Source organism: Elgaria multicarinata, chromosome 13 (assembly GCF_023053635.1).
Source record: "Elgaria multicarinata webbii isolate HBS135686 ecotype San Diego chromosome 13, rElgMul1.1.pri, whole genome shotgun sequence".
Lineage (NCBI taxonomy): Eukaryota > Metazoa > Chordata > Lepidosauria > Squamata > Anguidae > Elgaria > Elgaria multicarinata.
This window is the reverse complement of record NC_086183.1, coordinates 16,447,876-16,463,465: the sequence shown is the minus strand read 5'-3', so window position 1 is coordinate 16,463,465 and position 15,590 is coordinate 16,447,876. Positions and strand designations below refer to the sequence as shown.

The 15,590-nt window shown below is 47.6% G+C and overlaps 2 protein-coding genes across 3 annotated transcripts in view; both read left to right on the top strand.

Moving 5' to 3' along the window:
- The window catches only part of PABPC4 (poly(A) binding protein cytoplasmic 4), a 563,337-nt gene that overhangs the window by 468,551 nt on the left and 79,196 nt on the right, over positions 1–15,590 (top strand). The window lies entirely within an intron of this gene.
- AK2 (adenylate kinase 2) lies at positions 139–14,265 on the top strand. Of its 2 annotated transcripts, XM_063140721.1 has the most exons (7): positions 141–280; positions 4,397–4,522; positions 6,614–6,724; positions 7,187–7,281; positions 8,003–8,075; positions 9,424–9,619; positions 13,197–14,265. In XM_063140721.1, the coding sequence occupies exons 1-7, from the start codon at positions 176–178 to the stop codon at positions 13,202–13,204; spliced, it is 714 nt and encodes a 237-aa protein (XP_062996791.1). In that variant the 5' UTR covers positions 141–175; the 3' UTR covers positions 13,205–14,265. The 2 variants fall into 2 exon arrangements, with proteins under 2 accessions (XP_062996790.1, XP_062996791.1); XM_063140720.1 differs by lacking the exon at positions 13,197–14,265 and having other exon boundaries at positions 139–280; positions 9,424–11,672.

Below are 15,590 nucleotides of genomic sequence, written 5' to 3'. Positions count from 1 at the left end.
CCCCTTTCAACCTCAGATCCCCCAATCAGAGCCGAGAATCCGAACCCCGTCCCAAGGATGTTGGGTGAGAGCCGCGTCAGTGACAGCCGCGAGCTTGAGCGCGGGCCAATAGCGGGGCGCAAGGGGGCGGGCCTCTTCCTCAGCGTGCCTCCTTCGCGTCGGGAAGGTCGCCGCGATGGCTCCGAGCACGGAAAGCGGGGAAGGGAGCCCTGGCCGCGGGGTTCGGAAAGGCGTCCGGGCCGTGCTGCTGGGGCCGCCCGGGGCGGGGAAGGGGACCCAGGTGAGGGGGCCCAGGGGGGTCTGGGATTTCTGCCGCCCTGATACTCGTCCAGGGGACCCAGGCGTCCGAGAGAGTGGCTCCCTTCTGATGAACCGGGGCCGCCTGCCAGGAACAGGGCTGCCCCCCTCTCTAAAGAACCCAGGTGTCCGGGATTCCCAGGGTGCCTAGGGAACCCAGGAATCCGGGGCTGGGGTGCCCTCGCCTCAGCAAGCGGCCCCTTTCCCCTCTGGAAAGACTTCGGAGGGGGCTGCTGCGTTCTTAAGGGCACCATTCGATGCATGCTAAGGCGGAAATAAGCCCTAGAACAGCCTTCCTCAACCTGGGGCGCTCCAGATGTGTTGGACTACAACTCCCAGAATGCCCCAGCCAGCTCTGGGAGATGCAGTCCAACACATCTGGAGCGCCCCAGGTTGAGGAAGGCTGCCCTAGAACCTCCCCTGGTTGCAGGGGCGCGCGGAGAGTTGTAGGACTGTTCAGCATCGGATCGTCCGTGAATAATGGGCACGTTGCGCCCCTTGCCCTCGTTCTTCTTCTCTTTTCTGCCCTCCCTCCTTCCTAAAAGACTGAGGCGCTTCTTGCCATTCTTCTTTGCTTCTTCTTTTTCTCTCTGAAGGTCCCAGGCGGTCTGTAGGGTCCTATGAGGGTTCTGGGGTCCTGGGTGGTCTGAGCTGGCCCTGACTACCGTGAGCATGTGGTATGCTCTTGTGTGCTCTTTGCATCCAGGAGATGCTGGCAGGCTGGAGCTGTGTTCGCATGGAGAGGGTCCCGGGTTCAATTCCTGGTATGTCCCTTTAGAAGAGCTTTAAATAACTGGGCCACGATGAACTGACCTAGGTTGTCAGTACCGTCACTTGGTATGCAATGCGTTTGGGGCAGAAAGTAGATCTCGACTAGATTTCTGGGTGATTTGTAATAGATTGCCCAAGTGGTTAATAGTAGTACCTCGCCCACTAAATTATACTGCTGAAATGGGGGAAAAAAGCCTGGGATGTGTAACCAGGAGTGGATTTTTTATGTGTGGTAGAAGGACTCCGAGTCTGTTCAGTTCTGGTACACGTAACTCCTCAGCTCAGCATTCTTAAGGTTTTAAGTTTGTAACTTTTGCACCAATCTCCGATGGATAGATCTCAGGGTTCAAGTCACACACAAAGTAGATCTTACAAGGCTGATGTACATTGTGAGTGTATACCAATATAGGAAATGAATGGTGTACAGAAACCTTGAGACAGGTAAAACTGCTTTAGTCAGGGGAAAGGGGAAGTGTCTTGCCCAGACCCATGAAAGGAACGGAAAGTTTTTGAAGTGCATCATGCCTTCATGAAGGGTGGTTTTTTTGCTGCATTTCTGGGAGGTGGGAGCCTTCCTGGGAAAGATGTGTCCACTTTTAGTGTTGCAACATCTGTAAGCAGTTGCTATCAAAGCTGTGCTTTCGGGTAGGACTTTATTCCCTGTGTGACTAGACCCCCTCCCTTTCTTGCTTTTGCTTTGCTCCGACTAATCTGCGGTTGGCTCTTTTCCAAGACAAGCTGCTCGCCCTTTGTATCATGTTGGGTAGGGCACCTTTGCATGCCTGAAATTATCTGTCAAGTTTTTTAAAACTGCTATTACTTGCAAAACTGGCTTCTCTCTGCCTGTATATGTGTAATTTTTTTTAGGGCTCTGCTACTGCAGTAGTTCCAAACTGTGCACCGGAGCATGGCAGTTGTGCCAGGAGAAAAGGGCAGGTCTGTTGCAAGAACTAAATGCATTAAACATGACAGCTCTTGTAACCCAACTTTGAGGGGAGGCTGCCCTCACTTGTCACTTTGGCCTGCTGTCAGCAGATGGTTCTGCTTTATCTCTGCATTAGGTGCCACTGGGCCACCCTTAAGCACCACCCCTTTCGGTAGTTGCCCCTTGTATCTGTGTGAGTTTTGATGCTGGGGGTTGCCTCCTTTCAGCCAGTCCTAAAAATAAACAGGGTGGAGGTAGAGTGTGCCTCGGCTTTTGAAAGTTCGGAGAACACAGTGCTAATCTCCAATCTTGTGGGAGGCTGTCTTTCCTCCTAGATGTGTTTGTTTATATATATATATTTATTACATTTATATACTGCCCCATAGCCGAAGCTCTCTGGGCAGTCTACAAAAGTTAAAAACAGTGAACATTAAAAAATATACAAAATTTAAAACCATCAAAAACATAAACAGTATAAAAACAACGGTATCCATTTTTTAAAAAAAAAAAGTTCTGGGGGCCATTAAAAAACAAACTTAGCGTTGTTAAATCCCTGGGAGAAGAGAAGAGTCTTGACCTGGCGCTGAAAAAATAACAATGTTGGTGCCAGGCGAGCTTCATTGGGGAGATCATTCCATAATTGGGGGACCACCATTGAAAAGGCCCTCTCTCTTGTGTTTGAAGGGCAGAGAAGGTTGAAGTTTGGAGGAATGCTAAGATCCGCCACCTCTTCTGAGCCGTCTTTGGCTTCCTTTGCTTGCTTCTTAAGTGCCACCAGATTTCCCTTCCCCCTCTATAGTCGTGCTGCATTCCCTGACCCCTCTTTACTCCCCCCTCTTGACCTGTCTGTGGCAAGCCCTGTGCTCTTTGTCCAGGGAGGACTGCAGCTTTTCCTTCTGTGTCTGGCCAGAGTGTAGAATATTGGCGCAAAACATTTCATTTGTGTATTCAGTACATCTACCTCCCACTTTTCTGAGAGAGACCCTCGCAAAGCAAAAACAATAAAAAGGTTTGACGCGAGCACGTAGCAGTATTCAAAAACAACACTATGAAAGTTAAGGAAGTTAAGACAAGTTTGAGATGGTTGAAAGTGGAACACATTTATTAACTACCTACTCAGGAAAAGCCAGTTTGATCAGTGTCTAAAACTTCCTTAAAGGCCGGCACTGGTGTAAGGTGGTTTTATTAATCCACCATCAAGAGTTCAAGTGTCAGGTGTGATCACGTAATCTTGCTAGATAGTCCAGGAAGCACTGTATGACTGGCATCAGTGGACTAAACCTCTTTCTTGCCTTCATGCCTTGCCTGTGAGCTTTCTGGCTTATTGCACTTGGAAACAGGGTCCTCGTGAGCTAGCTAGACTGTTTCCTGTGTCTCTGATGAAGTGGACTCTAACCCATGATAGTTTATGCCAGAATAAATTCCTTAGTCTTTGAGTTTCTACAAGACTCTTTGTTGTTTTTGCTGTAATAGACTAACGCATCTCCCCTCTGGAAATGGATTCACCAAGGCAATTCTTGTGCTCATTTAAGTTTTCTTCTCCATGGTGGGAGAGAGGCAGTTGCTGAACCCCACTGCCGCTTTTCCCTGTAGGGTTTTGTGCAAAAAGTGCATTCGCATATGTTGCGCCATAAAGCTCCCCCAGAGCCCTTCTTCCAGTAATGTAAAGTCACCAGTGGGGATGCTTTTGTGAATGTACCCGTAGTATCCCCACTCTACGTGGGGCTGCCCTTGAAGACTATGCGGAAGTTGCAGCTAGTGCAAAATGCAGCAGCTAGACTGCTGGCGGAAGGAACTGCACTGGCTGCCTATACACTTTTGGTAGGATTTCAAGGTGCTGGTAATGACGTTTAAAGCCTAAACGGCTTGGGACCGCAATACTTGAGAGAGCGCCTCTCCTTATATATGCCTGCCCGAGATCTTAGATCTGTTGGAGGAGCCCTTCTCCGCATCCCATCAATGCAACATATACGTTATGATGGGACAAGGGAGAGGGCTTTCTCTGTGGTGGCAACCCGACTGTGGAATGCCCTCCCCTGGGAGGCCCGATTGGCACCAACGATTTCATTTCGACGCCTAGTAAAAACATGGCTTTTTAACAAAGCCTTTGATGGTTAAACTCACTGGCACATTGTTTTAACTGTTTTAACTCTATCTATTGCTTTTAAATTATATATTGTTTTAACTTGGATCATGGTTTAATTTGTTTTTAACTGTGTATATTTGTTGTTTTATACTGTATGTTTTTATCTGTATGCCGCCCTGAGATCTTAGTGATATAGGGCGGAATATAAATATTTTAAATAAATAAATAATAGAGCCATTTCCCTCAGTAGCTGCTGCTGTGAGCTTGTCCTTAAAGTCTGGGGCCTTCACCGTTCTATTCTGCTTTCTCCTGTCCAGGCTCCTCGCCTCGCCGAAGCCTATTGCGTGTGCCACTTGGCCACGGGGGACATGTTGAGGGCAATGGTGGCTTCCGGCTCAGACCTGGGGAAAAGGTTGAAAGAAACCATGGATGCTGGGAAGCTGGTAGGTAGAAAGCCATTTCCTTTGGTTGCATCTCTCACGAAAAGAAAGAGAGAGAGGGACGTTCTCTGGTGCTATGAAAAGCGTGTATCTTTAATGATGAATCTGAAAAGCTCAACGTTTTGGATATACAATCCTTCAGGAGCTGAATATGGATACACGATGTTAAAATTCAAAAAGAAGAGTAATTATACTTTTGGAATAATCTTAATCCTTTGCGGTGTTCCTGCTAGGAGCTGTGTTTGCTCTGAGAATTTCGATCTAATTCTCTAGACATTCTCAGAGCAAACCCAGCTCCTAGTAGTAACGCCGCAAAGGATTAAGATTATTCAAAAAGTATCGTTACTCTTCTTTTTTAATTTTAACATTGTGTATCCGTATTCAGCTCCTGAAGAAGGATTGTATATCCGAAACATTGAGCTTTTTAGATTCGTCATTAAAGATACACGCTTTTCATAGCGCCAGAGAACGTCTCTCTTTCTTTGCCTGAATTGGTGCTTTCTCTCTTTCGTCGCAGACCTGCATCTCTCACGAAGCCATGGTTTAGAAAGCCCCTCTGTAAAGTGAGTGAGGTGTCTGCTAGCTGTTGCCTTAGGCTGTAGTGATGTTCTTTGGCCTTTGAATTCCATGCCTGAGAATTGGAAATGTGTGTGTCTTAAATATGTCCACAAAGGTTTTGATTCAAGTACAGAGCCTCTGTGGGCGTATTCAGCATGCCACTCCGCTCATAAATTTTGATTTATGAAAGGCTTGCATGGAGCAGAACTTGGTGTCATAATAATGTTGCCTCTCCATTTTTAGGAAAAGTTGGATCCCCCCCTCCCCCTCTCCCTCCCCCTCTCACCTTCCCTCTTTATACCTTTGAGTTTGGAGCTTGGGTTTCCTGATTGCTGTGGTTAAAGGCTGCCCTATTTAGATTTGCTGAATGTGTAGGGAGAACTGGTGCAAAAGAGATCTTTATTCCCTCTCCTCCAGCCCCAGCCCAGCCTGGTCAATGTATGAAATATTTCTTATCTCAAGCCTTTATGAAAATCCTAGAAGTATTTGTGTTAACAATAGTCTAGCCCTTTCATTAGCTCTCTTCCCGCCCCCGGTGTTTGGCCTTTAAGAATGCTCTAAATCCAAAGTGTGCATTCTTGGGTCTTTTGCTAAAAGGGATTGGCCTGAAAAAAGATCCCCTTTGCCTACCCTCTCTTGCTTTGTAGACCACTTTGGACCCAGACTGGGTGTCTAAAAGGCTTCCTTCTATTCTCCTGCAGGCTTCGTTTGGTTTTATGATGTAGAACAGGACTGTGATGGGTAATTCTTATCTGCAGCCTTCACTCCAATCCTTCCTAGAGATATCAGTGGTCTAGGAAACGCAGGAGTGTGGCTGACATGGATGGATATTCTAGATAAGGCAGGAAAGTAGTAATCTGCCTTGGCTGTGCTCCACACCCAGGTCTTGGGATGGGAGATAACGGCAGCTTATTCAACAGGACCGCAACAGAAATGTATATGCGTATTCCTTGGGCATGTAAATTAATGTGATTTATGAATGAATTGAAGCTCAAAATCTGAAGCTTCTATGAAAGTTGTATGTAGAGGGGATCATAAAGCTGTCAAGTGCAATCTCTGGCTGGGTGGCCGGACTTCTGATCCGGCAACCCCACTCACACCCAGCAACAACCTGCACAGTTTTCTAGACCTCAGTGTACCTTGAGCAGAGAGCAAATGTTGTCTGTTTCACTCAAGATGAAACAGACAACAGAACCAAGCCATTGCCTGAGATCATGAGCATGTTGCAGTTATTCTTTGGAAATCAAATATGACAAAGTGCGTTAGGTCTTGAGTAATCTGGATGGATTGAGAAATCCCAAGTGCAAGGAAATGTCTTAAACTGGGTATTTTCTGCAATCTTGTTTTCTGATCCTCTGTCACACTTATTTCATAGCTGTAAGGACTTCTTGGAAACCAACAAAATAGAATTTCAGGTTTGGTAGTGGTAGGAAAATTTTTCTTAATGGTGGTCCAGAAGTTTAGATTGGCATTTACCACCGTGGGGCACTTATCAAGACTCCTCTTTTTCTTGTTTCCCTGTCCCTCCATCGTAAGGTGAGTGACGAAATGGTGGTAGAGCTGATTGAGAAAAACCTGGAGACTCCCCCCTGCAGAAATGGCTTCCTTTTGGATGGGTTCCCTCGCACAGTGCGGCAAGCAGACATGGTATGTGATTCCTAATATGCCATTAGTTCTCCTCCTTGGAACTGGGGATAAGTAGCTGCCACATACCGAGTCTGTGCAAGGTAACAATGCTGGTGCCAGGCAGATTTCCTTGGGGAGAGGGTTCCATAACCAGGGGCCACCACCAAGGAGGGCTTCTCCGTAGTAGCTACCCTCTGAAATTCACAATGAGGGGGCACTTAGAGGAAGCTCTCTGTAGGTGATCTTAGGGCATGGGTAGGCATGCATGGGTGGAGGTGGTCCAACGGGTACCGAGGTTCCAAGCGATGAAGAGCATTGGGGTGGGCTTGGGACTGGGCCCAATTGCTGAGCAATGGGGCCACTCACTTCTCTTGTCTCTCTCAGCCCAGAGGAGACTTGCTTCGCTTAGGTCAGAATTCACTCACTCTGTGCATTTTAAAAGTAGATCCTTCTTCCTTTTTCCACCCTCCTAAAATGCTGCAGCTGGAGGAGCTCATGGAGAAGAGAAAAGAGAAACTTGATTCTGTCATTGAATTCAGAGTTGCTGACTCCTTACTCATCCGGAGAATCACTGGACGGTAACAGCCGATTCCTTTGGAGAAACCTGGTAGATCCAAAATAGACCAAGGGGTCTAGTACTGGACAAATGCCACATGCATCTTTCCCCCACACCCCTTTTTGAAAATATTCTGTGATTCTCTAGAGCACCCTTCCCCAGCCTGCTGTCCTCCAGAAGTGTTGGATTACGTCTCCTATCACCCCCAACAAGTAGGAGAAGATGGTGGGAATTGTAGTCCAGCACATCTGGAGGGCATCAGGTTGGGGAAGACTGCTCTAATGTGTCTGCTCTCCTATTTCAAACTTATTTCATAGCTGTAAGCAAGTGCGGATATGGCCAGTGACTGCTTGAGAGACACCTGTGAACCCCTAGAGTTATATGACGGAAGGAAGGTGGGATATAAAGATCCTAATCAAATGAATGCCTCTTATGTGGGGCTCCTGATAGGTTCCTGTCTGAGGGATTAGCCAGGCCTGCATCTGCCTAGATTCATCAGTGCTGCATCCGATGCTTCTAGGCCATTTGCTCCACCTCCCCTGTCCTCGCCCCACGTTCATTTTAATTGGTGCGGCAGCCTCCTTAATAACTCATGGGATGCCTGCAGTGTGTCACTTCTGCCATCTAGAGGCAAAGTCTCTATTGCCTAATGCTAGATTTAGTTCTAAATAAATGCTTCTCCCTCATTCTTCCCCTTGACCAGGTCTGAAATGCACTTTATTGACTCATGTGGTCTCTTTCAGGCTGATCCACCCAGGCAGCGGCCGCTCGTACCATGATGAATTGAACCCTCCGAAGGTCCACATGAAGGACGATGTAGGTCACCTTCCTGTTTAGCTCTTCCTCTTTAGGGTTCTGTTCAAATTGCCTTGGATTGCTCTAAAGCAGGGATGGGCAACTTTTCGGGGGGGGGGGGGGCACCCAAATTTGGCAGTGCAGCAGCAAAAGGGCCTGCTTTTTCCCATCACGCTGCTAAATTTCAGCGGTAAGCTGTGGCTTTTTTGTGTTAAGGCAAGGGGTAATTGTCTATTTGGGGCTGCTACACCACCAATTATTTGTTGGCAATGTGGCGATGGCCGTGGGTGGGGGTGGAGGCGGGGCTGCAAAAAAGGGCCAGGTGAGAGGTTGTGTTGCGCAGCCCTGCTCTAAAGCTTTGTGATGCCTTCAGGAGGCTGGAGTGACTTTTAGAATTTAATTTTGTGTTCTGTTTTAATTGCCATGCTTAGGACTTCAGTTGCCCCATCTCAGCCTTGAATGGGTTTGGCTGGGCCGTGCAAGGTTCAGTTGAATGGATTTTGAGTACTGTGATTAGATGCTGGAATCCACTGACAGTCTTGTGAAAGGGTAGAGCAGGAACCACTTCCAGGCTTCTGCCCTACTGTGGGACTGGGGAGGAGGCAGTATTCATTGCATGCCTTGGGATCACCTTGCTTGCCTCAGTGGTCTTAGCAGACCTCTTGCCATGGGGAGGGGAGCAAGTAAGATTGTAGGCCCCTGCCCTTCTGTATCTGAAGAAGTGCTTGAAAGTGTGTAGGCAATATCTCGGGAGCTAGAGGGACTGCTAAATAAAATTTCCAGGACACACGTGTGGTTTGCATAGCTTCTGGCAACAGAATTAATATGCAAAATATTTCCAGCCCCTCCCCACCCCCAGCAAAGTGAGATCTTATGCACAGTTACGCAATTTGCATAATTTTATACAGGTTGCAGAATTCTACTGTCCTTGGCAGAGGGCTGTTTTGAACTACATTGAACAGCTCTAGTCAGCTCTTGCCCGTCAGGCATCCACTGATCCACTTGCCAGCTTACCAGGGGCAAGTCCCCCCTGCCGTCTAGTGAGCAAGATGTCTGGCACCACAGAGATCCCCCCCTCAATCTCTTTCCACTGCAGTTTCCAAGCAGGAAAGAAATAGCATCTGCCCTCTGTGGTTGCTAGAGGTGCAAGGTCTGATCAAGGTTGGCATAGAGTTTCAGCATCTCTAGGAGTCCGCCCAACACATCTGAAGGTGGCTGTGGCATCGGACTTCAGGTGCTGGGATTTCCCCAGCAGCAGGACTTTGCAGCACCTTGAAGCTTAGACCATCCAAGTCCTGTAGGATGACCACCACCACCCCACCCCGCCTATTCCCGGACCATGTCGTCATTTATGTCTTGCACTTGCCAGGTCACTGGGGAGCCATTGATACGCCGGTCGGATGACAACGAAGTAGCATTGAAAACTCGCCTGAAGGCTTACCACACCCAGACCGTGCCGCTGATTGACTACTACTCCAGGCGTGGGATCCATAGGGCCATCGACGCTTCCCAATCCCCTGACGTGGTTTTTGCCAGCATCCTGGCAGCTTTCTCAAAAGCAACATGTAAAGACCTGGTTATGTTTGTTTAGGGCTCTTCTCTTGCCTGGCACTTCCTTCTCCTCTCCTGTCTTCTGGGGTCAGCGAGCAAGAGTTGTAGCAGGGTTGTGAAGCAGCCAGGAGGCAGAAGGCAGTTCAAACTGCCCATTAAACAAGAACGTGGCTCTCTCTAAGCGGTGTGTATGCAGTTTTTAATGTACAGAAACATTCTTGGCCTGTGCGTGCAGATGACCTGCAGGGGGCGCGGTGGACCAGTACTCCACTCTCTGGAGCCTAGAGGTAGGATTACATCTGCTCAGTCAAAAGTGGAAATTTCTTTGGTACTTATCTGGAAGAAGTGGTTAAATTGGAAAGTTGCTGCAGTTTCTGCTTTTCCACTTGCATGCCAAGTGGCTTGGCACAGAAGCCCTGAAGGTCATGAATGAGAGGCAGTGGGAAGGAAAGTGGCTGGCCGGCCATTCTGGTCCTGAGTTCTTGGCTCTGTGACTGCAAGAAATACCATGCTGGGTCAGTTTAAGAGAGTGTGTCTGAAAAGACAGATGTGTGCACTTTTGTGAAAAGCAGGCATTCAAGGCTGTATGTACATCCTGTTTTTTTCTGTCTGGGCCAAGTGAAAGCGTAACCAGCACAGCACATGATGTCTCCAGCTCTGTGTTTATTCCATACTTGCACAATATTATAGTGGAAAAATGAGTATTGGTTTCCTGTACAGAATTCAGAACCTTCTCTTTTGCTTCCATTTTTTTTAACCTTCTAGTCCTCATGACTGTTAGAAGTTTTAAAAGTAGAACTGGTCACTGATCAGGGAGTGGGCCTTTCGCATGCTCTTCGTGGCTAATAGAAGCCAAACAAATTAAGTAAACTATTGAAATGGATGTCAAACTGCCTACTCTGTGTAACTTATTCAGCTAGGAAAGTTCAACTTTTCTTTGGGCGGAACTTCTGTTTGTTTGCTTGTTTCATGTTATGTGCCATAACTTGGCCCAAAATGGCAAAATGAGGGCCAGTTTGGCATGGTGAGAGTGCAGATGGGGGTGTTCTAGGCTATGTTGCCCTTGTGTGATTGTGCCATTGGAGGAAAATCCACAAATCCCACCACGTAGGTTCGAGCAGCTTTGTGATGGAACCACAACGTGGGTTGGCTTGTATTCATGGTGGAGAAATTGCAAAGCCATTTTTTTGTGCAAGAGCATGGCTGAGCCCAGATGCTCGGTATTTCTGGTGCACAAGTTTGCTCAGGAGAGTTGGCTTTGTATCCCTCTTGGGTTGTAGGGACTGGCTCTGCTTTTGCCTTTAAATTGGCCGTCTCTTTGTAACCTCATTTTTCTGCCAGGAATCCCTGTGAAAAGGATCCAACTGGAACTGGAAATAGCCTTGAGTTGTCTAAACCCCTGCAGGTCTGACCTGCCTTTGGGATACCCTTGGGATGCACTTGATTTGCCACAAGCCAAGCAGGGCCCAGGGGAGCTTTAATTTCAGAATAGGGTTCTGTCTGTGTGGCACTTGTAATGCTGGTGTGCAAAAGTTCCTCCCGTGAATATTAAATCTGTGTTTCTTGCGCCTGTGGCTATTCCAGCCTACCTTCAGGATCACATTCATAAGTGCCAATTGGTCCCACACAGCCTTCCAGTCCTCTTGCCTGTTCCGTAGGTTTTGCCAACTTGATAGATCGGGGCGATAAAGACGAGAGTGCTGTTGGTGGGGGAGGGCCTTTTATCTGCCCACTGTCCTGATCTGTCTCTTCTCATTTGTCTCTTCTTTTTTTCCCCTCTTCTGATTTATTCTTATGCTTTTCTTAAATTCTTCTTGAGAATTCTCCTGAAAGAACCACACTCTGCTTTTGAAAAACTCTAAAGAGGCTGAAAGAGCCTCTTGCTTTGCCCAAGAAACACAGCAGAGCCAACGCTTCATCTGTTGAGCCGGTGTAGTATGTTATGAAGAACTTTGACGTTTAAAAATATATATCATGTTTTGTGGTTGAAATTATGTACATTACTAGAAAATGTTTGTTGCTTTAATAGCTTGGTGACCGTCTCCAAATTAAAGCTGCCTTTTCTCATTGCGTTCTCTTAAGACGCTGGGACAACCTACCAGCCTCACTGCTCAAAGCAGCTGCCTGGTGGCACATTTTTTCCTAGGGGGTCCAAAGGATGTGGGTTTCAGGTACCCCCTGTAGGGACAGTTAGTGAGGCTGTGTCATTTAGAACATAAGAACAGCCCTGCTGGTTAGACCAAGGGTCCATCTAGTCCAGCACTCAGTTCGCACAGTGGCCATCCAGGTGTCAACCAGGGAGCAACAAAGCAGGACAATGCGCAACAGCACCCTCCCACCCATGCTCCCCAGCAACTGGTGCACACAAGCTTACTGCCTCAAATACTGGAGATAGCATGCAACCATCAGAGCTAGTAGCCACTGATAGTCTTCTCCAGGAATTTATCCAGCCCCCTTTTACAGCTATCCAAATTGGTGGCCATCACTACATCTTGTGGTCATGAATGCCATAATTTAACTATGTGCTGTGAGAAGGAGTCCTTCCATTTATTCAAAGCAGTGTGTCCATTTTGTTGGAAAGGAAGTATTTCCCCCCCCCCCAAAGGGCATCTTTCCCCAAGAGGAGGCCCATTTCACCGTGATAGAAGACCAGTGCCCTAGGGGTAGGTAGCCACCTTTTCTTCTTTGCAACAGCCCTGCTCTGGTTCTTGCCTTAATCTCTTCTAAAATAGAGCAGAGATCTCTACGGGGCTTAGGTGTGCTTCCAGATGATGATGATGATGATGATGATGATGATTGTGATTGTGAAGTCTCCAGGTTTCAGGCAGGGTGACTTCACAATCATCATCATCATCATTTTACAGAGGGGGGCATCCAGCAACAACATCTTCCATTAGGAACACTCCTGTGTTTTCGCCCCGCCACTTCTGCCTCTTTTCCTACCAGAAATAATCAGTTAAGAGAGGAAAGGTGTCATAGCTGCATGGTGCCTTTTGAGTGGTAGCACTAGCAGCCTTCCGTCTGGAAGCATTCTAGGTTTCTGCGGGCACCGACTGCGTGACTTGCTAGGAGGCAGACACAAGTAAATCAGGCTTGCAGGTTATTTGGTAAGCAAGCCTTGCTTTTGTTGCTATCTCTGAGACGCGGATGATGTCTTGTTAGCTAGGATTATGAGCTATCCCTTGAGCGTAAGCAGCTTTGGCTTCTGCTCTGGGAATCCTTTGAGGTCTGCTAAAGAAGGGCCGTGTTATAATCTAATGGAGGGAGAACTGCCTGTTTCCTAGCAGGCGATGGAGAAACATTGATTAAACGAAGGGCATAATAACTGCCCTGCTAGGTCAGGCCAGGGTCCATTTAGCTCAGTAGCAGCCAGTCCAGCTCGTTCTTTCTCCACCCGTCAGCCCTGTACCTTGTCTCAATTTGTATTATAAACCACTCTGGGGAAACTGTTGTGAAAGACGGCAGAGAAACAGCTTAAATAAAGCAATAGCCCCTGCCCCTCTTTTTAGTTCCCATCACCTGTCTGAATGATCCATTTTGTGTTTTTAAGGTCCTTTTTTTCTCTCTTTTCTATATTTGTCTCCATTTCAGCTGCATGAATCCAAGAGGCGGACAGGACACCATCGAGTGCTACGTGTTCATCACTCCCAACCCTTTTGCCCTTCAGACATGGTGGGTGGGTGGCAGGCATGATATGATATGATCAAAAGCAGGGAAGGGAAGGCTGCAGGAAGTTGAGGGGTTCTCATCCGATTCGCGCTCAAGAGGAAGCCTGTTTTTAAAAAGGCAAAATGGTATTTGGGGAAGAAAATAAATCATGTTGAAATGGGCTTGGGGGCTCGACATCATCGCTTTGACGTTTTGAGTGCCACCCGGTTGCATTGTGAAATCAATTGTAATGTAGCATCAAAACAAACCATCTCAAATCTAGTTTTTTGTTGAATGTTTCCAATGGCTTAAGAAGATTTCTATGATGGCCTAGCCTAGCCCCACCTTGTGCTCTCCAGGTGTGTTAGATTGCAAGTCCCATAATTCCCAGCCAGCATGGCCAATGGAGTCCCAACACACCTGGAAAGCACCATAGCCTATACATTCCTAAACAGTGCGCTGCTAGAAACTCATTCCTTAAAGGCTCCTGTCGCACCAGAGTTTCCACCTGTGCATAATTCTTGGCTCTAGTCTCTCCTCTTTTCCACGCAGCCTCCACTTGGGCTGGATCATTCTGCATCCGATGCAGGCAGCTCTTTCCATCCCTGCTGGTGCGGAGATGCTCCAGGATTCATCCCCTGCCCTCGTGTGGGAGGCATGCCCAGAGCAGGGGCTGACGTGGAAAGGCAAGGTTGGATTCCTCTTGAGGGCAGATCATTTTAGCTCTTGCATGGGGGGGATGGAGAGCTACAGCTGAAGGGTACCTCTAATTTTAATTTGGGTTAAACTGCTCGGCTATTACAACCATGGTATAGCAGGGAGCTCCCTTGGCCTTTTCTTTTCAGAAGGCTTTTAGGCACATTCTGGACGTGGTGCTGAAGGGACAAAGCCAAGAATCCCTTTTCTCATTCCATCACCATCACCTCGGAGAGAGCACTCGCTGCTTCCAATGCTTTCACTTGCCATCCTTTGGCGATTGTCTCTTGCTTCAATAAAATGGCTGTCGATTCTGCACCTGAGCAATTTGTACCTTGATTTTGGGTGGGTGGGTGCTGAGGAGGAGGAGCAGGTGATGCAAAGGAAAAGAGAGAGGGATATGCTAAAGATTGTTGTGGTGCTTTTCTCTTGCAAAAGTCAGAGAAAAGGTTTACAACCCTGATAGTGATGTGGCCCATAAAGACAGAAACTAGAAAGACTGACTAGAATAACTTCATATGGCCCTGGTTAGGCCTCATCTAGAGTACTGCGTCCAGTTCTGGGCTCCACAATTCAGGACGCAGACAAGCTGGAGCGTATTCAGAGGAGGGCAACTAGGATGATCAGGGGTCTGGAAACAAAGCCCTATGAAGAGAGACTGAAACAACTGGGCATGTTTAGCCTGGAGAAGAGAAGATTGAGGAGAGACATGATACCACTCTTTAAATACTTTAAAGGTTGTCACACAGAGGAGGGCCAGGATCTCTTCTCGATCCTCCCAGAGTGCAGGACATGGAATAACAGGCTCAAGTTACAGGAAGCCAGATTCCAGTTGGACATCAGGAAAAGTTTCCTGACTGTTAGAGCAGTACGACAATGGGAACCAGTTACCTAGGGAGGTTGTGCCTTCAAGAGGCAGCTGGACAGCTATCTGTCAGGGATGCTTTAGGGTGGATTCCTGCATTGAGCAGGGGGTTGGACTCGGCCTTATAGGCCCCTTCCAACTCAACTATTCTATGATATTCTATGTGGGGCATTTAGGACAGGAAGGGATGCTGTTTTAAGAGGAAGTCTAACGTTGCGGTTGAGAAACGGTAATGCCAAGGCTAAGGGCAGCGTGGGGGACGGGATTTTCTAAGTTCCCAGATGATTATCACTTGGTTCAGCAGTAGTCTCATGTCCTTGGCATATCTGCCACAGCTCTCTGTTCACTTGCGACCACATTTTAAAACTGGAAGCTGTTTTAGCTTCAAATCTGCATGTGCCTCTGAACATGTGCAGAAGATTTCCTTAGTCTCCTGGTTAAGGCGGAGAGGGGTTCTGCATGGGATTAGGAGGGAGGGTTTGCAAGCTGGAGGGTGATGCTTCAGAACATGCTTGATCTCTTTTTAGCATGGGCAGAACTTGAGTCTGGTGTATTTCCTCACTGTTCTTCTGTGACGCACACGGGTCGAGAGGGAACTATAACTAGGAGCTCCTGGCCTCAAATGTTGTCTCGGTCGTCATTTTTCTAGGTGGCCGTAGGCAAGCCTTTTCGATAGCAAAAACATGGGGATGATAGGCCAGCGCGTTCGTCTGAGATAGGCGTGTTGTGAAGATAACTGAGATGATTAATGCTACTATGCAAAGTGCGCTGAACGG